The sequence below is a fragment of the Pelophylax lessonae genome, assembly GCF_965119305.1.
Source record: "Pelophylax lessonae genome assembly, chromosome: 6".
In the NCBI taxonomy this organism is placed as follows: Eukaryota; Metazoa; Chordata; class Amphibia; order Anura; family Ranidae; genus Pelophylax; species Pelophylax lessonae.
This window is the reverse complement of record NC_138773.1, coordinates 192,630,507-192,651,742: the sequence shown is the minus strand read 5'-3', so window position 1 is coordinate 192,651,742 and position 21,236 is coordinate 192,630,507. Positions and strand designations below refer to the sequence as shown.

The following is a 21,236-nucleotide window of genomic DNA, read 5'->3' as shown; positions in this document are numbered from 1 at the left end:
GATAGGACAGGAGTGGGGCAGGGACTTGTGTTTTGTCGCCAACATTCAGCTAATCACAGAGACCCTCTAGCATAGAGTGGAGCACATTATGATGGAGGGTCTCACCTTAGCAGGAAGAATAATGTTCTAGATAGGACAGGAGTGGGGCAGGGACTTGTGTTCTGACTGTCGCCAACATCCAGCTAATCACAGAGCCCCTCTAGCACTGAGTGGAGCACAATGTGGCAGAGGGTATCGCCTCAGCGGGAAGATGAATGTTCTAGATCAGTGGTCCTCAACTCCGGTCCTTAGGGCCCACTAACAGGCCAGATTTTAAGTATTACCTTGGGGAGATGCAGACTAGAGTACTGCAATCACTGAGCAGCAAATGATATCACCTGGGATGTATTTCAGTTATCTTGCAAACCTGGCCTGTTAGTGGGCCCTGTAGGCCAGGGTTGAGGACCACTGTTCTAGATAAGACAGGAGTCGGGCAGGGACTTGTGCTTCAGAACCAACATCCAGCTAATCACAGAGCCCCTCATAGAAATACATAAACACCAGCATAATCGTAGTCCTCACTACTGCTGCTCATTCACTACCAGCTGTGCTCCAGGCACGTTCAGCTGCTATCACAACCAGGGATTTTTTTCCCTCAGAATATAGGTGCAAAAAGCAAAATAGCTTGTAAATGTTTTTAACTTTTGCCACATCTGAAAAAAGGCTGCGAGTGCCATTGAACTTTTGAATCTTTTTTTGAAATACATTGAATAAAAGAATTAGAACAATTATTTTATTCAGAGTGACAGCACAGTGAGATCTCTTGGGCCAACCTCTCTTAACACTAACTAGTCTGTGTCTTCCTATAAGGAAACAAAGGTGAGCAGTGAGCACCACGTTTCTATTGTGTTCAGCACTGAGCTTACATAGGGCTTTATATTCAGGGTTACGGCATGCAAATGATAGGCAAAAGTATCAGTAACAGAAGAGATGGGCCGTCAAAGATCCTTTTATTTTGCCCTTAAAGTGACAGTACCCCTAAGTGAGACACCTGTTGTGCTGTTAGGCCTATTTTTAAGATTTTTCGGTAACCGATACTTTACAAATAAAAAATTACAATAACACGGGAAAAATGAAACAAAAGATATGTTGATTTCTAGCTGGGAAGATTATGCTGACAGGTATCGGCAGCAATAGTGTGATTATTTCTTGTGACCCCAAATAGGGGAATGTTCACAAAGAGACTTAATACTCAGTAGAGAAGTAAAGAAAAGAGAGCAATGTAAGGATGAACAGGACCTGATGAAAAACCTATTGGGTGTGCAGGCACAGAGCTCCTTTTGTAGCCAGGAAGAAACAGAGATGAAAGGAATGAAGGGAAAAAGAAGGGCATTTGCTGCTTTTCTCTGTTCATTATGTACATTTCTGTCTGTCTAAATGTGATCAGACAAATGCTGTCTCTGCAAATCCCAGGGATCTATATAACATTGGGGTTGATTTACTAAAGGAAAATAGAATGTACATTTTGCAAAGTGCAGTTGCACTCTGCAAGAACAGTTGCTCCAGAACTTAGTAAATGAGCAGAAACTCTGCTGGCTTCCATCATCTAATTATGTGCAAGCAAAATGCAGTTTTTTTTTTAGTTTTCCTTGCACATTATTGGGTATTCTTTGCAAAGTAAAAATGTGCCTAATTTACTAAGCTCTGGAGCAACTGCACTTGTAAAGTGCACATTCTATATGACTTTAGTAAATCAACCCCATTGTGTGAATACAGGCACATTCACTGGCTGGTGCATATCAAGGAGGGTGAAAGCAGGTAAAAGAATTGGGGGAACCTTTGAGGAGTCCTTGACAAGCATGGCAAATGTAAAGCTAGTCAGAGAATTCTGCAGGGAAATTACTGGAAATTTGTTTAGTTCAGAGAAACAAAAGGCTAACAAATTTATCCTTCCAAAGTGGTGGAAGGAAAGAAAATCAAGTAATCTATAGGCTGCTTTAGATTTGTGTTGTGAGAAAGAGCAGTAGGGCACAACCGTTGTGTAGCACTGCAAAGCAAGAAGCAAAGTAAAATGGCTGCCCACCTGCATACATAGAACTATCAGGGTTCATACACATTTTCACCAATAAAATTCCATGACTTTTCCATGACTTCACGTAAATGTATACATGTTAAATAAGAAGAAAATCTATGTCACACCCAGCATACTTTTACTAAAATAAATGACAATCTTTGTAGTGTACAGTACCTCTGCAGTTAGGGTTTCGTTTCTGGATACAGCGTGATTCAAAATGGTCCCTTGTTTTACAGTGGATGAGATGGAAGCACCGCTGCCGCAGCTGGGAGCCGGTGTCACTTCAGGCGCACGGGTGAAAAAGCCAGCGATCGGATTGGAAGCTGTCAAGCACGCAGCTGCAGACTGGTGCTTTGCACCTTTAGCGTGGCTAGACAGCGCTGCCTCTCCCATGTTCGAAATGTCAAACGTTTTACGACACACACTGTACATTTAGCGGACATGATACAGGAGAAGGTCAGAGGCTGCGGACATGATACAGGAGGTGGTCAGAGACTGCAGACATGATACAGGAGGTGGTCAGAGACTGCAGACATGATACAGGAGGTGGTCAGAGACTGCAGACATGATACAGGAGGTGGTCAGAGACTGCAGACATGGTACAGGAGGTGGTCAGAGACTGCAGACATGATACAGGAGGTGGTCAGAGGCTGTGGACATGATACAAGAGAAGGTCAGAGACTGCAGACACGATACAGGAGGTGGTCAGAGGCTGCGGACATGATACAGGAGGTGGTCAGAGGCTGCGGACATGATACAGGAGGTGGTCAGAGGCTGCAGACATGATACAGGAGGTGGTTAGAGACTGCAGACATGATACAGGAGGTGGTCAGAGGCTGCGGACATGATACAGGAGGAGGTCAGAGGCTGCGGACATGATACAGGAGGTGGTCAGAGGCTGCGGACATGATACAGGAGGTGGTCAGAGGCTGCGGACATGATACAGGAGGTGGTCAGAGGCTGCGGACATGATACAGGAGGTGGTCAGAGGCTGCGGACATGATACAGGAGGTAGTCAGAGGCTGCGGACATCACAGGTAGGTGTCCTTCCGGGTCCGCAGTTTGCCCTACTGTCAGTCACTGGCCAGCAGCAGCCGAGGAGATGATCGTGAACCAATCACTGGCAGCGGCGAGGGCCGGCCGCGGTTTGCCTGGAGACACTGTTACTGGCCAGCAGCAGCAATAACAGCCGGGAGATAACAAACCAATCACAGGCAGCGGAAGCGTCACTGGAGGGCGGGCCGGGAGAATGAACGTGATGACGCAGGGGTGCGGTGACCGAAGCGGTTACCGCCCCCTTCCGCGTCATCATCACGTTCATGCGGCCGGCCCGCCCTCCAGTGACGCTTCCGCTGCCTGTGATTGGTTTGTTATCTCCCGGCTGTTATTGCTGCTGCTGGCCAGTCACATCCAAGCAAACCGCGGCCGGCCCTCCCCGCTGCCAGTGATTGGTTCACGATCATCTCCTCGGCTGCTGCTGGCCAGTGACAGCGCACGGGCATACTGCGGACCCGGAAGGCAAATAGTATGTGGCACTGGCAATAATTTATTAAACATTACGGAATAAAATAATAAATTAAACTTTAAGCATCCGCTCCCCGCTCCTCCCCAGTATATATTTCTATGACTTTTCCAAAACCTTAGTGGAATTCTAAGTTTCCATGACCTTTCCAGGCCTGGAAAGTGTCATCTCCAAATTCCAAAACTTTTCCAGGTTTTCAAGGACCGTACGAACCCTGAACTATACATACTTACAAGCACATATTGAAAACATGAATTGCAAGAAGTTGATCTCTATTACACAAATATTCCAAAATATAAATAAAAAGTATACATATTCTTTAACCTAGACCAGTGATGGCGAACCTTGGTACCCCAGATGTTTTGGAACTACATTTCCCATGATGCTCAACCACACTGCAAGGTTCATGAAACTCATGGGAAATGTAGTTCCAAAACATCTGGGGTGCCAAGGTTCGCCATCACTGACCTAGACCATTACATTGGCTTGTTTCTTAACCCCCCTGGTGGTATTCCTGAGTGTGGCTCGGGGTTAACTTTCAGTACCAAAAGCGGTAACCCCGAGCCACACTCGGGATTACCCCAGAATGTTACTCACCTTCCCTGCGATCCCCCGCCATCCTCCCTACCGTCCTCACACTCTCTCCCCGCTCTGTGCACTGCCAATGCCGACACTTGCCTTCCGGTTCCCTTCCATGCGAGCGTTGTGATGCAGGGGGGGGGAGGGAGGGTGGAACCAGTGGCAAATTCAAAAGTGTAAATACACAAATGACATGATACAAAACTGTGATCCTAATGGATTACACTGTAACATGCCATTTCACCACAGGATTGCACCTGGTGACTTTTCCAGTGCCCTGCCTGTGCTTTTCCAGTGCTTTGTGCCTGGAAATTTTTTAACGATCATGGTGTCCAAAAAGCGTTCTTTTTGCACAAAAGCGCTTTTAGACGTACTGGAAAACAGCGGTAGCGAAGCAGAGTTATTTGAAGAACTAAGCGATAGCGATTCGTGGGAAAATTCGTCATCAGGTACGGAAAGTGACGACAGTGACGATTCCGATGTCTCTTTCTGGCACATAGCTTATGGAATTTGGGAAGTATATCAAATGATTCTTCACAATTTCCAACGGAGCGATGTGCCAGAAAGAGACATCAGAATCATCACTGTCGTCACTTTCCGTACCTGATGACGAATTTTCCCATGAATCGTTATCGTTCAGTTCTTCAAGTAACTCAGTTTCACTGTTGATGTTTTCCAGTTCGTCTAAAAGTGCTTTTGCCCCAAAAAGAACGCTTTTTGGATGCCATGGTCATTCTCAATTTTCCAGGGACAAAGAACTGGAAAAGCACAGGCAGGGCACTGGAAACATGGCGCAATCCTGTGGTGAAATGGCATGATACAGTGTAATCCGTTAGGATCACAACTTTGTATCATGTAATTTGGTGTATTTACATTTTTTAAATTGGCGGGAGGACAGTGGGAGGACGGCGGAGGAACGCTGGGGAAGGTGAGTTTTAAAATGTAAAACAACAGATTTCCATGCAAAAGAATGTACCGCTTTTAGCACAGAAATCTGGACATAATCAGACCGCCAGGGAGGTTAAACCTCATTCAAATATTTAAATATTAATTTTCTATGAAGTAAGTGGGAAGGAGATTTACTAAAACTGGTGCACACAGAATCTGGTGCAGCTGTGCATAGTAACCAATCAGCTTCTAACTTCAGCTTGTTCAATTAAGCTTTGACAATAAGACCTAGAAGCTAATTGGTTACTATGCACATCTGCACCAGCTACTGTGTGCACCCATTTTCTTAAATCGCCCTCACTATGTAGTAGAGCAGGGATCCTCCCACTATGGCCGTTTGCTTCCATTATCTGGCCCTGGGGAAACTATTCCTCTGATTGACACCAATGACAAGGCACCATTTTTTCCACTGAAGCCAACGATAGGGTATATTTCCTCCCACTAATACCAACAACAAGGGCATAATTCCTCCCACTGATATAAATTATAGAATGCTATTTCTTCTATTTCTAGTTGGAGGCACTATTTCTCCAACTGACACCAACAATAGGGGCATAATTCCTCCCTCTAATATAAATGTTGGAACACTATTCCTTCCACTGACACCAAAAAAGGAGCACTGTTCCTTCCATTGAAACCAACAATGGGGCACTATTCTTCCCACTAATACCAATGATGCAAAATAAAAAGAAAAGTTACTCCCGAGTCCCTAACAGTCTTAAATAGTTATTTCACCTTGCCTAAGACTCAGTGACATCTTAAAACTGCACCACTATAATGTACATAGTGGACTAGCCTAAAACACATTTCACCTCTCAAACCGGAAAACCTTGGCCAGAAGCATCTGAAGATGTCTGCTATATCGCTGAAAGCTTTGTAGAGTCCGCAGTAAACTGCACAAGTACTGGATTTCACCGTTTGTTCTCAACTCAGGCTTTTTTGAAACAATTAACTCAGCTGTCCAAGGGAAGCGATCCTGTTGGTAATTAGAAGAGCGAACTGGTTATTTTGCTGCAAGAAATGTAGAACTCTTTAATGCCTCGTACACACGCAACGATTATCGGCCGACCGATCGGCCGTCTTTTGTCCAGTGTTGTGTTTTGTTGGTTGGAATGTGCCTAGACTGCACACTAATTTTCTCGGCCAACAAAAATCTACTTCAGAAGTGATGTCATGTGCTGGTTTACTTTCCATGTGTTTTTTCTTCTCTGAGCATGCCCAGTCTTGCTCATCAGATTTTTGTCTGCCGAAATCTGTACTGACTGACGGAAAATCGACCGTTGTGTTGACGGCCAACAAAAATTTTATAGCCAGCACACCAGATTTTTTTCGGCCGAAAAGTCGGAGTCAGTTGTCGAAAGCATTATACTAACAAGCCAAAAATCAGCCGATCGGACGTTGGCCGAAAATTCACGGCCAACTATCGATGCGTGTGTACGGGGCATAAGCCTGTATTAACAAGTTCTGTTTCCTGCCCTAATTGTTTTAATTTAAAAAATAAATGAATATATTAGCAAACATTTAAAAAGCTATACCTAACTAATCCAAATCCTTGTTTAGACATGGTAGTATAGGGCTCCAATAGTGCTCTGTTCATTTTGTGTTTCCCAATCTTATACTTTTGATGCCAACCCACCCTGGTACTCTCCCACTGGTAACTTCCACTTACCTCTGAATATGACCACAAGGCGCAGTGATGCAGCTCATATGACATGTTTCCTCAGTTCTACATAGATTATGATTGCTTTCAAACTTACTGGAGCCTGAGATGGGCTCGAATGTGTTTGAGTTCCCATGTGCCCAATCCCGCAAGGAAGCCAACACTACACACTGCTAATCACAGACACTGAGACATTCCACGGTCTGCAGCTGCACAGTTCGGGTACATGTCTCAGTGTGCCTATGATTAACGATGGCAGGCTTGGGCCTATCTCTATTGGAGACACTAAGAGCAGCAATGTGCCTTTGGGTCCATGCACACTGGCTTAAAATTTGGCTCTGGTTTGCATTTGTGATTGGAGCTTTCTGGCACAAAAAATGCCAAACACTCCTAAAGGCGCCCAAACATGTACAAAAATACTCTATAAGAGTGTTTTTTTTCTGCCAAGGGAAGTGACATTTTTTTTAAGCCCTGTGTCATGGAGCTTTAATTAATGAAAATCTGCAGAGCGATATGGTGTAAAGCCCCGTACACACGTACCGATCGTCGGCCGAACGATCGGCCGTCTTTTGTCTGAGGGCTGTCTTGTCTGTTGAAAAGTGCAAAAGACTGCACAGGAATTTTGTCGGGCAACAACAGCCGACTGCAAAAGTGATGTCATGTGATGGTTCACTTTCCTGTTTTCTTTTCTTTTCTGAGCATGCCCAGTCTTGAAAATCTGCTGTCTGTCGGGCCGAATTCTGTATTGACTGGCGAACAATCGGCCATCCTGGTGTTGGACAACAAAAATTTTAATGCTTGCACGACAGATTCTTTTCAGCCGAAAGTGCGCTGTCGGAAGCATCATACTAACAAGCCGAAAATCGGCCGATCGTTCCGGCCGACAATCTGCACGCGTGTACGGGCCTTTAGGCTGGGTTCACACATGCTGCGGCCGTGGTTTTACAGCAGGGGGTCCGGTGTGTTCCTGTTCACCGATTCAGGTGAGAATCAGGTCCGAATGAATGCCTGAATTTGCACCTGAATTGGAACCAAAGACGCACAGGACCCTTTCTAAATTCGAACCGTGGCTTCATTGAGAGTCGGTCACACTCTCCTGTCATGCGAATTGGATGCGGTAAAACTTGCATCCAATTCACATATGTGTAAACCCAGGATTAGGGAGGGCTGATTCACACCACCGGGATTCAGCTGCACTGGGCATTTGGCTGTGTTGCCCAATGCAGTCCCAAACCAAGGTCCTACTGTCTTTGTTCACATAAATGCACTAATCTGTGTTAATATGTGCTGAAAACAATAGGACAGGTTGCATTTTTTTTTTTTGCAGCATGATACAACAGAATATCCTGCAGGGTAGTAAAAAAAAAAAATGAAAACAAAAGGCAATTCAGCCCATGGTAAAAATGAACTGCAACGCAATACAATGTGGTGGTGTGAATGTGCCCTAAATTCCAAAGGCTTATAGCTGCTTGAGGTTTTTCAGCAAAATGCAAGTGCCTTTGGAACCTTTTGATTTATACAGTGCTTCCAATATTGAAATGTTTTGTACACAGCTGGCAGTCTGAGTATTTCTGTCAAGCAGCCCTAAAATATTTTAATGGTTGTCCAAAATATATTGATTACCATCACTCAGTTTTCCCTTCTCTTGTACAGAGGACAAGTAAAATAGCCACTTTAATTTTAGGGTTCTGGATCTAATAGGCAGACTAGGCTAATATGCAGGGACTGCTGGATATTAACTCTGCGGGCTCCCCTGGTTACCAACACACGGTTATAAGTAGATCGAGTTCTTGAATCCCTCTTTGCTCCTGTTGGCTCTTCACAGAAAAAAGGGTGTTGGTTTTTTTGTTGTTTATTTTGTAATTGGGATAGGAGAAGGGACTAGTGGGATACTCCAACTGGACTATTCACATAAATGAGGACTTCTATCTTCAGAACTTCCTTAGTGATCAGGAACGGCCAGGCTGCTAATCCACACTGCCACAAGTGTAGATGGGGTTAAGTTTCTTGCTCTCTTTACTCTCTAATAAGACGACTTGGTGATTGATATCTTATCTTCAGGACACTCCCACTAGTATCCCCTCTCAGCTGACACCCGTCCACTGACTATCCTAGGAGCAGGCCCCCCTCAGGTCAGGCTCCTTGACACGAGTTTCTGTACTCACTGTACTGCAGAGAGATCCTCAATTGTCTACTCTCTCAGTCAGCTTCCCTTGACCTCTGGGTTCAGCTCCTCCAGCCCTCAGGACGACCCCTGAGGCCGCATGGCACCTCTACAGAGGAGGAGGCAGCCACCCCCCCCCCCATGGGACTCCACTCCCCAACGAAGACCTCGAGCACATGTGCTCCTGGCTTTTAAACAGTATCCCAACATGTACCGAGGCTACTTTCCCTCTGCCAATCATCAGGACTGTATCAAAAACCCATGCACCCATTCGTCAGGTTTCCTCCCACTGTGCAACATGCCTCCCTATTGGACCAGTGTGAAACACTCTCTAGACAGAATGAGTTGCACTCTGAGAACAACGAGCAGACCTCACTAACAGATCCTGCTCTCTGGTAGGCAGAGAACAATATAGATTTACCTGCAGCTCTTCTGGTAAGCAGACAAAGCTCAAACTATACTTTCTCCCTTGCACCTACCTCGGAGGGTGCTACACTTATATTTGTGGAAGTAACATTTTAATACATTGCCATCATCATCAATAGGATCTTCCAAGCACATTGACACACCAAAAATCCAAAAAAAAACAGCCATAAGCATTTTTTTCTAATGCATGTCACATTAATGTGAATTAGTACAATTTAAAACAATGGCTTTACCTGTTTATATGCGTTCATGGCATTAAAATGTGTGCCATCCAATGCAAAGTTGTACTGTAAATGGGAAGGCTCATTTACATCTATTTGTTTTAATGCAAATCAATGCACGTACAGTACATAGTTTAGCAATTGTTTTAAATAGTACTAGATCACATCTGTGCAATATATTGATTATTATTATTGTTATTATTATGGATTTCTACAGCGCCAGCAATTTACGCAGCGCTTTACAATATTAGAGGGAGACAGTACATATACAATACAATAAAATACAAGAGGATTTAGAGGGCCCTGCTCAGTAGAGCTTACAATCTAATGGGGTGGGGCAGGTGTTACAAGAGGTAAGAGTGGGGAATGAGCTGATGGCAGATTAGTTGGCGGTGTGATAGGCTTCCCTGAAGAGATGAGTTTTCAGGGATCACCTGAAAGCAGCTAGAGTAGGAGATAGCCGTACAGGTTGAGGTAGAGCGTTCCAGAGGATGGGAGAGGCCCTGGAGAAATCCTGGAGATGAGTATGGGAGGAGGAGACAAGGGAGCTTGAGAGTAGGAGGTCTTGAGAGGAGCAGAGAGGATGGTTTGGATGATATTTGGAGACAAAATTGGTGATGTAGCTCGGGGCAGAGTTGTGAATGGCTTTGTATGTTTTGGTTAGTATTTTGAATTTAATTCGCTGGGCAATCGGGAGCCAGAGTAGGGATTGGCAGAGAGGGGAGGCAGACGCTGAGCGGTTGGTAAGGTGGATAAGCCTGGCAGCAGCGTTCATGATAGACTGAAGAGGGGATAACCTATGAAGTGGTAGGCCTATGAGAAGGGAGTTGCAATAGTCGAGGCGAGAAATAACTAGGGAGTGAATGAGTAGCTTTTGATATGTATTGTTTAGTTTTTGATGTGCCAATGAAAATGACAGTGCATGAAAATACATGGTTGGGGATAATGCATGAAAAAAGCATGATAATGTACATGGAACTGCATTAAAAGTCATGATAAATACATTTGATGAATATTTTACCTGTCTGGCCTTAAAAAGTGTGGGATCAAACTTCATTTTGTCTTGCTTACTTTCCTAAAATTAAGATTAGCAAAATTATTTTATCTTTGTTTTATCTGAATAAAAGATGCTTATTTATTGTGGTGTTATTAAGAAAATATATTCTATATTTACAAATACGTCTGCGAAATAAACAAGTTAACTGAATGAAGTACCTATTGTAATGCAGCGCACATCAACTTTTGTCATAAACATTTTGGGCCCATTTAGATGATTGCATTGCAGTAACGTGTATTAAAATGCATGTCAATGTTCAGCTCTGTGTGTGAATTCATTGTGAATGGCACCCCAAAGCACAATTACAGTAGCTGCCAACGCATGGCAACACAACACAATGCACATACCATGGGTTGTGGTGCGATCGTTGGCAAAAAAGGTTCATTTGTCTGTTGAGGGGTGTTGGAAGCCTATTCAAAATGAATGCCGGCAACCTACTGTAGAAATGTGAATTGGCCCTTAGCCCACGCTCACATTGGTCCGGTTTGACATGCGATTTGACATGTCAAATTGCATGTCATATCGGAGCCAATATCCAGAAATCGCACTGTCCGAATCGGTGCAATGCCAACTTTGCGGTGCCGCACCGATTCCCAAAAGTAGTTTCTGTACTACTTTTAGCGACTTCAGGGGGCGATTTCCATAAACATCTGTGCAGGTATCCGCACAGATGTCTAAAAAAATCGCCCCAGAAGTTGGACTGAAATGCTGGCTTGAAATTGCATGATTTCAAAATGGCCTCAGTGTGAACCTGGGCTAAAAGTACTTTAGGGCTAATTACAGAATGATAAAACAAAGGCAAAGCCATGACTTACTTCTTCCATGGTTATTGCTTTTTTGTCTTCTACAGTCATTGAGATCAGAAAGTCTATGGGTTCTTTCAGCTGCTGGCGAAAAGTCTTACATACTCTGCATTTAATTCTGATTTCTTCTGCAAGCCTTTTAAACATCTGCAATACGAAAATAACCTAAAAATGGAATAACCACACAGATTATATGGATGGGCTATAGAGCCATTCTCCTATTATTATTTGAGAAATGGAAGTTAGACATTTAATACAGTATAACATACACTATATTCCCAAAAGTATTGGGACGCCTGCCTTGAAAAGCACATGGAATTTAATGGTATCCCAGTCTTTGCCTGTAGGGTTCAATATTGAGTTGGCTCACCCTTTGCAGCTATACCAGCTTTAACTCTTCCAAGAAGGCTGTCCACAAGGTTTAGGAGTGTGTCTATGGGAATGTTTGACCATTCTTTCAGAAGCACATTTGTGAGGTCAGGAACTGATGATGGACAAGAAGGCCTGGCTCGCAGTCTCCACTCTAATTCATCCCAAAGGTGTTCTATGGGGTGTGTAGGTCAGTCAAGTTCCTCTACCCCAAACTCGCTCATCCATATGTTTATGGACCTTGCTTTGTGCACTGGTGTGCAGTCATGTTGGAACAGGAAGGGGCCATCCCCAAACTGTTCCCACAAAGTTAGGAGCATGAAATTGTCCAAAATGTCTTGGTATGCTGACACCTTAAGAGTTACCTTCACTGGAACTAAGGGGCCAAGCCCAACCCTTGAAAAACAACCCCGCACCATAATCTCTCCTCCACCAAATGGCTTGGTTTAGAGTGCAGAATGCGAGCCAGGCCTTCTCGTCCAGCATCAGTGCCTGACCTCACAAATGCACTTCCTGGAAATCTGGTCAAACATTTCCATAGACACACTCCTAAGCCTTGCGGACAGCCTTCCCAGAAGAGTTGAAGCTGTTATAGTTGCAAAGGGTGGGCCAACTCAATATTGAACCCTACAGACGAAGACTGGAATGCCATTAAAGGGTTTGTAACCTAAACTATTGCCTTGCTGCCAGCCCCTCTCTTTTAATCTCCTATCCTGCATTGTATAACTATTTGTATGAAACAATGCCTCTAAATAATTTTTTGAAAAGTGTCTTTAGGCCGGTCACACGAAGCCGCTCAGCTCCTCCTGCTGTAGCCCTGGTTTGTAGTATTACAGCGGCCGGGAGTCATGTGACAGACCTAAAGACACTTCTCAAAAAGGTATTTAGAGGCATCGTTTCTTACAAGTAGTTATACAGTGCAAGATATGAGCTTAAAGCGGAGTTCCGGCCACAAAAATTTTTTTCAATAAAAATACCCCCGGAACAGTCAGGGCTAGTACATTCCACAATGGATAGCCTCTGTACTGTCCCGGGTCGCACTTACCTGCAAGAAGAAATACTTACCTTTAAAATTTCTTCTCCAGGGTTGCCATCTCGGATGTGGGCAGCTGAAGCCAGCGCGATCCTATTCTGCGTCCTCTTCCGTGTCCTCTTCTCCCAGAATGCGCCGGCACCGGCCCTGCTCGTCACTTCTGGTGTGGCGCCGCATTCCTCCACAGCTTCTGGGCATGCCCAGAAGCTGTTTAGCAGGGAATGCGGCGCCGCACCGGAAGTGATGAGCAAGGCCGGTGCCGGCGCATTGAATCCTGGGAGCGATGACATTCAGCTCCCAGGAATCATTGCAAACCGGAAGTGACGGCGCGGACCGTGGCCGCCGAGGGAGGAAGTGAAAGAAAGGTGAGTATATCTCTATATATCCATTTCTTTTTCAGGTGACAAATAGGAAGCGGATGGCCACAAAATCGATTATGTCGTATTTGTGGCCGGAACCCCGCTTTAAGAGTGGCTGGCAGTGACATTTGATTGGTTTATTATCAGCAGCAGGTGGGGGGGGGGGGGGACAGAGACAAAGACACACGGAGCTGACAGGCAGGGAGGGGAGGGGGGAGAGCAGAGAGGAGAGCTATGGATGCTATGGATGACGGAGGCACACAGGCTGACCACGGTGGTCAGGGCTCATTAGCCATGATTATCATGGTCAGCACAGAAAGAGGGACACAGGAAGTGGCAGGATCAGCCAGGTTTTTTACAGTTTCCAAAGGGGCAAGTTAGACAGCACAAGCACTGTACTGCTTAACCTGCTATAAGAAAACAGGATCTCTATTTTTTTTTTTTTAGGGTAACAAACACTTTAAAGTTTATGTGCGTGTAAAGGCAGGCATCCCAATACTTTTGGTAATATAGTGTAGGCCTAGCTGTAGCTAGCTGTATGCCTCAAACTTTTTTTTTTAACCAAATGGCCCATTTAAAATTGACACTAAACAAAGTCCTTATTCTCAAAAATAATCCATACACATGCGCTTCCTAATGGACCTGTAGTCTATATTTCATGAAATTGTTTCCCTATGGTGTCTTTCTGCCTCCTTGTAACGTCCTCTGTGAGTTCTTGAACCTCACCCTTTCCCTCTGACTTCTGTTTGGAACGAGCAGTGCTTGCTGCAGTCATGTGCACTGTTCTATGCACACTACAAATTCCATAGTCAATCAATCGGAAGCGAGCAAGAGAGAATGGCTATGTTGCTACATACAGAGGGACCATGGGGAATAAATGTAGCCACCCTCTAACAGGGAGTTGGATCGTAGCAGCAGCAAAAAAAAGTAATTTGGAGATTTGGAGGAGGCTGAGAGCAATAGAAGGTACTTTTTGAGGTATGAACACATACCTGAATATAATTTTAGAATTGCTAGGTTAATGTCACTTTAAAGCGGAGCTCCACCCAAAAGGGGGAGCCTAGCTTTTCTACCCCCCCCCCCCTCCCCCTCCGCTAGCACATATGGCACCTTTTGTGGGGGGGGGGAGAGGGTACCTGGTTTTGGCAGGTACCCGCTCCCACTACTGGCTCACTTTTCTGTGGCGAAGTGAGCAGAAAGTTTGCTTCCCCCTGCAGCCGGCCCATTCACAAAGTGTGGCATGATTTGTGCATGCGCAGTAGGAAACCAGCTGTGAAGCCGCAAGGCTTCACTGCCTGTTTCCCTTACCCAAGATGGCAGCGCCAGCACCCGAGAGCTGATTCAAGAATTGGCTCGGGTGAGGACACTGCTGGATGCCTGGACAGGTAAGTTCCCTGATAGTAAAAGTCAGCAGCTACAGTACCTGTAGCTGCTGACTTTTATTTTTATATTTTTTTTTGGGGGGGGCACGGAACTCCTCTTTAAAGATTATTGTCTCTGTTACAGGAAATAAGGTATATCATATTTTCTGCCTCAAATTCTCCATTTACCCTGATCAGCTGTAACATTACGACCACTGACAGGTAAAGTGAATACCATTGATTATCTAGATAAAATGGCATCTGATGTGGCTGGTATATATTAGGCAGCAAGTAAACATGTTGTCCCTGAAGTTTATGTGTCAAAAGTGACTTTGACCAGAGCCAAATTGTAATTTCTAGACAACTGGATCAGAGCATCTCCAAATCTGCAGCTCTCGTGGAATTTTTGGTCTGGAGTGATCAGGACCTACCAAAAGCGGTCTAAAGAAGGAAAACCGGCGACAGGGTCATGGCACATTGATGCACGTAGGGAGCGAAGACTGGCCCATGTAGTCCGATCCAATAGAACAGCCACTGTAGCTCAAATTGCTGAAAAAGTTAATGGTGGTTCACAGTTTATGTGTGGGGCTGCAGAGCCGCCAACCGGTCAGGGTGCCTGTGCTGGCATTGGACATGGACCAAGAGGCAATGAAAGCAGGTGGCCTGGTCTGGTGGATCACATTTTCTTTTACATTATGGGGATGGCTTGGTGTGTATGTCACTTACCTGGAGAAGGGATGGCACAGAGATGCACTATATGAGGAAAGCAAGCTGGCAGAGCCGGTGTTATGCTTCGTCTAGTGGAGTCATGTCTTAAAGCAAAGTTCCACACAAAAGTGAAACTTCCGCTCATTTGCTTCCTCCCCCCTCCGGTTCCACATTTGGCACCTTGCAGGGGGGGGACAGGTTCCTGTTTTTAACAGGTACCCTTCCCCACTTCGGGGAGACAGTTTCTCCTTCCCCTGCCGCCGAGCCAATCAGAATGTGCAGCGCACTTCGCGCATGCAGAGTAGGAAGCCAGCTGTGAACCCAAAAGGCTTCATTACCAGTTTCTCTTACAGCGAATGGTGGCGCAGCACCTGCCTGCTGATCCGAAAATCGTCTGGGGTGCTGACATCGCAGGCTCCCTGGACAGGTAAGTGTCTATATATATATTAACCACTTGTCGACCGCCCACCACAGAAATACTGCGGCAGGCTGGCTCGGCTTCGCAAATCGACGTATGGGTATGTCGGTTCACGGGAGCACTCCTGGGGGCGCACGTAACCTCATTGGGCAGCAGGGAAGCTGATCCATGGGGCTGGCAGCCGCGATTGCCGCCGGGCACCTGCAATCGCTCCCAGTGGAGAGAGAACGAGTGTCTGCTGTTGTAAACACAGCAGACCGTTGTTCTCTCTGGAATGCACACAGAGCGCCTGCGATCCTCCTATTTAGGATCACAGGTCTCTATGTTGATTCCACAAGCCCCCCCCCCCTCACAGTTAGAAAACACTCCCTAGGCTTACACTTAACCCTTTGATCGCCCCTGGGTTAACCCCTTCCCTGCCAGTGTCATTATTACAGTAACAGTGCACATTTTTTTTTAGCACTGATTACTGTAGTAATGTCACTGGTCCCCCCAAAAGTGTCAAAAATGTAAGTTAGGGGTCCGATCTGTCCACCGCAATGTCGCAGTCCCACTAAAAATCGCAGATCGCCGCCATTACTAGTAAAAAAAAAAAAATTCCCTTAGTTTGTAAACGCGATAACCTTTGCACAAATCAATCAAAATATGTTTATTGGGATTTTTTTTTTTTTTTACCAAAAATATGTAGCAGAATATAAATTGCCCTAAAATGATGAAAAAATTAGATTTTTTACATTTTGTTAATTGGGAATGTCATATAGCAGAATGTGAAAAATATTGTTTTTTAGTCAGAATTGTCACTCTTTTTTTGTTTATAGCGCAAAAATAAAAATCGCACAGGTAATGAATACCACCCAAAGAAAGCTCTATGTGTGGGAAAAAAAGGACATCCGTTTTAATTGGGTACAGCGTCGCACGACCGCGCAATTGTCCATTAAAGTAACACAGTGCCGAATCACAAAAAATGGCCTGGGGGTAAAACCTTCCGGTCCAGAAGTGGTTAAAAGTCAGCAGCCACAGTATTTGTAGCTTCTGACTTTTAATTTTTAATGCCACAGCTGGAACTCCTCTTTCATGGGTCAGGGCTGTTTTGGTGGCAGAAGGGCGACCTACTCAATGGTTATAATGTAATGGCTGATTGGTGTATATACCAGTATTGTGCCCATTTGCTGAACAGAAACAAGGAAGCAGCTCAATTTTTTCCCTTTTGGCACACCATTGCCCCTATACCCTCACCCCTATCTCTGTCCCTGGAAATAAAGGTTCCTTATCTCCAGCATAGCGGGGTTCCTGTAAATACACCACACTCCCTATCCCCGGGTCATCACCACAATGTCCCTGGAACTGTCCCTGTACCTGGAAATAAAGGTTCCTTATCTCCAGCATAGCGGGGTTCCTGTAAATACACCACACTCCCTATCCCCGGGTCATCACCACAATGTCCCTGGAACTGTCCCTGTACCTGGAAATAAAGGTTCCTTATCTCCAGCATAGCGGGGCTCCTGTAAATACACCACACTCCCCATCCCTGGGTCATCACCACAATGTCCTTGGAACTGTCCCTGTACCTGGAAATAAAGGTTCCTTATCTCCAGCATAGCAGCGCTCCTGTAAATACACCACACTCCCTATCCCCGGGTCATCACCACAATGTCCCTGAAACTGTCCCTACAGGACATCCCTACCTCCTAGTAGGCCCAGAAGCATACGGTACATTTATTTGATTCTGCAATGCGTTGTCCCCAGGAGTATCAATGGCTGCCCCCTTAGAAATGTCACTCCCTTTATATCTGATCTACACGGCAGTGTCACTAGAAATAACAGGTTTGGGGGCCCCAGGAAAAATGTCTGCTCCCCAATTCCCGATCAGTAATGTTATGTCCCTGGAATTATCCATCCCCCCCTCATCCCTGGCTGGCCATGTCCCAGAAAATATTACTGTTCTGTCCTGCTGAAGAGAGGGTGAAGAGCTCAGGAACCATACAGCAATGGAGAGGGATGAAGATACAGTTATCCATAGCAACCAACAGTTACTTAGCTGACTCCAATAAGCTGAAACCTGATTGGTTGAAAGGGGTTTCCCCCCTGTGTACATCCATATTGCCATTTGCACTGTTTACAGAATAAGGCTGAGCATACACCACACAATCCTGTTTACGCTCACCACACACGTTGCAGTCTGATTGTACAATCTCCTTTAGATTTATGCCTCGTACACACGATCAGATAATCGGACGACTTATCGTTCCCATTTTGTTGCATGATACTAGTATCGAATTCAACAATGCGTACTAAGCGTATGATTTTTTTTTCGTACGATTCTGGAAAAGCTTCCTGGTTGCTTAGCTACAGTACGTATCGGATCGTACAAAACAAAAACAATGGCAGCCAGACTTTTTCTGGGTTATTTTCGTGTTTCTGATCATGCGTGGGCTTTGTCTATCGATTTTTAGCGGGCACACACTGTACTGATTAAACGATTGTCCGCTAGGCTATCGTACGACAAAAGTTTTCGTGTTTGTCCCTTCGGATTTTGTTGGACGAAATGTTGTGATTGGCTGTCGAAAGCTGTGTACTAACGATCAGATTATCGTGTGATCAATTCGAAAACTATTTTTTTCGTACAATTATCTGATCATGTTTACGAGGCATTAGAAATATGTAGTTCAAGAGCTTGCCTGATTGGATACAAAATGATGGAATAGTTCAGGTAGGCCTCTTATATAGTTTTGGTAGATCTAAAGTTGATTGCACAGAAATTGTATGGTCAGCATAGGCGTGCACAAAGGGTGTGCTGGATGTGCCTGGGCACACTCTAATCATCCCATGCGCATTAGCATTATCGCTCTGTGTGGTGGCAGGAAGATGGGAAGGATCTCCCTCTTACCGTTTACACGTTTCTCTTTCACTATGCCGGCAGTGGTAACGTGATTGGTGAGTTTAGGATCTACCATCACCGATGTACTGCAAAAGCCTGCCTGATTTCATACTAACGAAATACATTTCTTGGGTTTGTCCTCACATAACATAGTTTTGGTAACTCTAAAGTGCATCATACACATTACAATCTTACTGTACAATCTCCTTTAGCTTTACCAATGACTAGTAGTGCAAGAAAAATTGTACAGTAAGATTGTTTAGTGTATGTCCAGCCGTAAGTTCACCACACTCGTTACAATCCCCTTAAGATCTACCAATAAGAATGTAGTGCAAGGGTATGCCTGATTGGATACAAATTGATAGGATGGATCAGGCGGGTCCCCATATTCCATAGCTTTGGTAGATCCAAAATTGATATGCAGGAATTGTATGGTCAGATTGTAACATACAGTATATTTAAGCCTAAACGTATATCTGCAGGAGTGGAGCTCTTTCCTCTTGGGCCGCTTAGTTGCCTTGGTGATCTGTCTCAAGCAAAGGAATGACAAAGGATGATACCATAGGTGTGCGCTCCCGATTGTATTAGGGTGTGCACCCTAAAGCTCAAACAAATGTGCGTGTCTACATATGTATGACCCCGGTACAGTGAAAGAAGTGCATAAACACTTATCTTATGGCAGAGCTGGTGAGTGGAAAGTCTTTCCCATCTTCCTACCATCACACAGAGCGATAATGCTAATGCGCATGGGGTGATTAAGGTGTGCCCAGGCACATCCAGCACACCCGGTGCGCACGCCTATGATGATACCAAATCTTGGGGGTGGGGGAGGCTGTTGGACAAGAGATTATCCACCAGTAAATAAATAGAAAAGGGTTTTCTAGGCCTGAACATTACCAGTATCTGAATAAAAACAAAACAGTTGGTGGTGAAGAATGTGGTTGCGTCCTCCATTACTGTTCAGTAGAATGGTATAAAAAGCTTAAAGCTCAACTCTGGAAGATGGAAAAATTCTCCCTTACAGTGGGGCTATAAAAGCGCTTCCTCTACTCCCCTAGCAGATGGCGATCCCCAATTCTCCAGCAGTGGACCGTCCCTCAGCGCCCTCACGTCCAATGGACGTGAGGGCGCTGAATTTTTCTGTAATTTTTGGCAGCAGTGGTTGCCATAATGTCAGGACCTTAGACCCCCCGAAACATTAGGGAGATGATAGTGCAAAAACAGTGCAGAGGATTGGGTACATCTACTTTTCCATGCCCCCTAGATCTAAATGGGCAGGGTACCCTTGCAGTGCAGGCAATATTTTCTATTTTGCACCATTCAACCTAAAATTGGTGTATAGATTTACCAAAGTCTCAATTACAAACAGGCACTCCAGTTGAGGTACTCCTAATGGTCAATCCAGTGCAGCCCTCCTCAGATTGGGTAATCTTCAAACAACTGTAAAAATACACACAGGAGGGCACAAACGCCTAGTGTATTACCAAAGCTGATGTGTTTCAGGGGACATGCCCCCTTTCTCCGGTATGGAATTTAAGGGTAACCCCACGCCAAAATTAAAAAGAAAACAAAAAAATGGCACGGGATCCCCCTTAGAATACATACTAGACCTTTATCTGAGCATACAGCCTGGCAGACCAGGAAAGAGGGAGGCATGAGTGAGCGGCCATACTAGGCCACATGCCCTTAACCTGGGGGGCACTTTGGTTAGGGAGGCTTTCCCCCCAAAGCAGCTTGTTCCCATGTTGATGGGGACAAGGGCCTCTTCCCCACAACCCCCGCCCCCCCCCCCCCCCCATGTGAATGAATATAAGGTACATAGTACCCCTACTCATTCACCAAAAAAAAAAAGGTAGTGTAAATAAAGACAGGAGCCAGTTTTTGACAAATCCTTTATTGAAAAAATAAAAAAAATTGTCCCCTGGTGCATGCTGGGTCGATGATGTCACAAGGGGGCGGGGGTCACCTAGTGACATCATCGGGTGGCCCCCCTTAGTTTATTTAGTGGCAGGAGGAGGCAGAGCTGTCATTTGGTGGGATCCAGGTATTGATTGGGGGGGGCCCCCAGGCTGTTTTTTTCAAAGTTTTAATTGCTGGCAATTCTTTTGCTTACATTCAGCTGTCAGCAGGGAATCCCGCTAAAAGCTGATGAGTCATCCGTTGTCAAGGATGTGGCAGCTCCTAAACGACCAGCTATTCACCAGAGAAAAAAGAATCTAAAAAGAAACGCGGTCATGGTTTTTTTCAAAAACGCTTCTAAACTAAAATAGTGTGCATGGACACACAGGATAACACTATTTGCTTCTAGAAGCAGAAGAGAATGCTCTTAAGCTGCTGCTTGGTGTGTTTTTTTTTTAGCTAGTGTGCATGGAGCTATGAAGTAGAAATCCAGTCAAATACAGTACTAACTATACTTAAACCTGCTCCTATCCCCATTCTAAGCCTATACTAACTACCCCGTAAAGCAGGGGTGGGGAACCCTTTTTCTGCCAAGGGGCCATACAAAATGATCAACTTATCAAAAATGTGCCTGTTATATTTGGTCAAACATTTAATTAACTCTCCCCTAATGTGATGGCTGCAACTGCTTCTCTTTGGTGAGGTCTGTGATGTTAGCTGGTATTTATGATGTTGCTACTCGCAACTGGTTTTCCAGGTTTGCGTCGGTCAGTTTGGA

At 45.0% G+C, this 21,236-nt stretch overlaps 1 protein-coding gene across 1 annotated transcript in view; it reads right to left on the bottom strand.

The window, feature by feature from the left end:
* The window catches only part of LOC309558695 (cyclic nucleotide-binding domain-containing protein 2-like), a gene marked incomplete at both ends in the record, with an annotated part of 51,794 nt that extends 37,032 nt beyond the window's left edge, over positions 1–14,762 (bottom strand). Inside the window, 4 exons of the mRNA XM_082261753.1 lie at positions 5,915–6,078; positions 10,595–10,648; positions 11,446–11,598; positions 14,745–14,762. Of these exons, the coding sequence (XP_082117879.1) occupies positions 5,915–6,078; positions 10,595–10,648; positions 11,446–11,598; positions 14,745–14,762 (389 nt within the window). The remainder of the gene's footprint in view (positions 1–5,914; positions 6,079–10,594; positions 10,649–11,445; positions 11,599–14,744) is intronic.
* Positions 14,763–21,236: the final 6,474 nt, after the last annotated feature.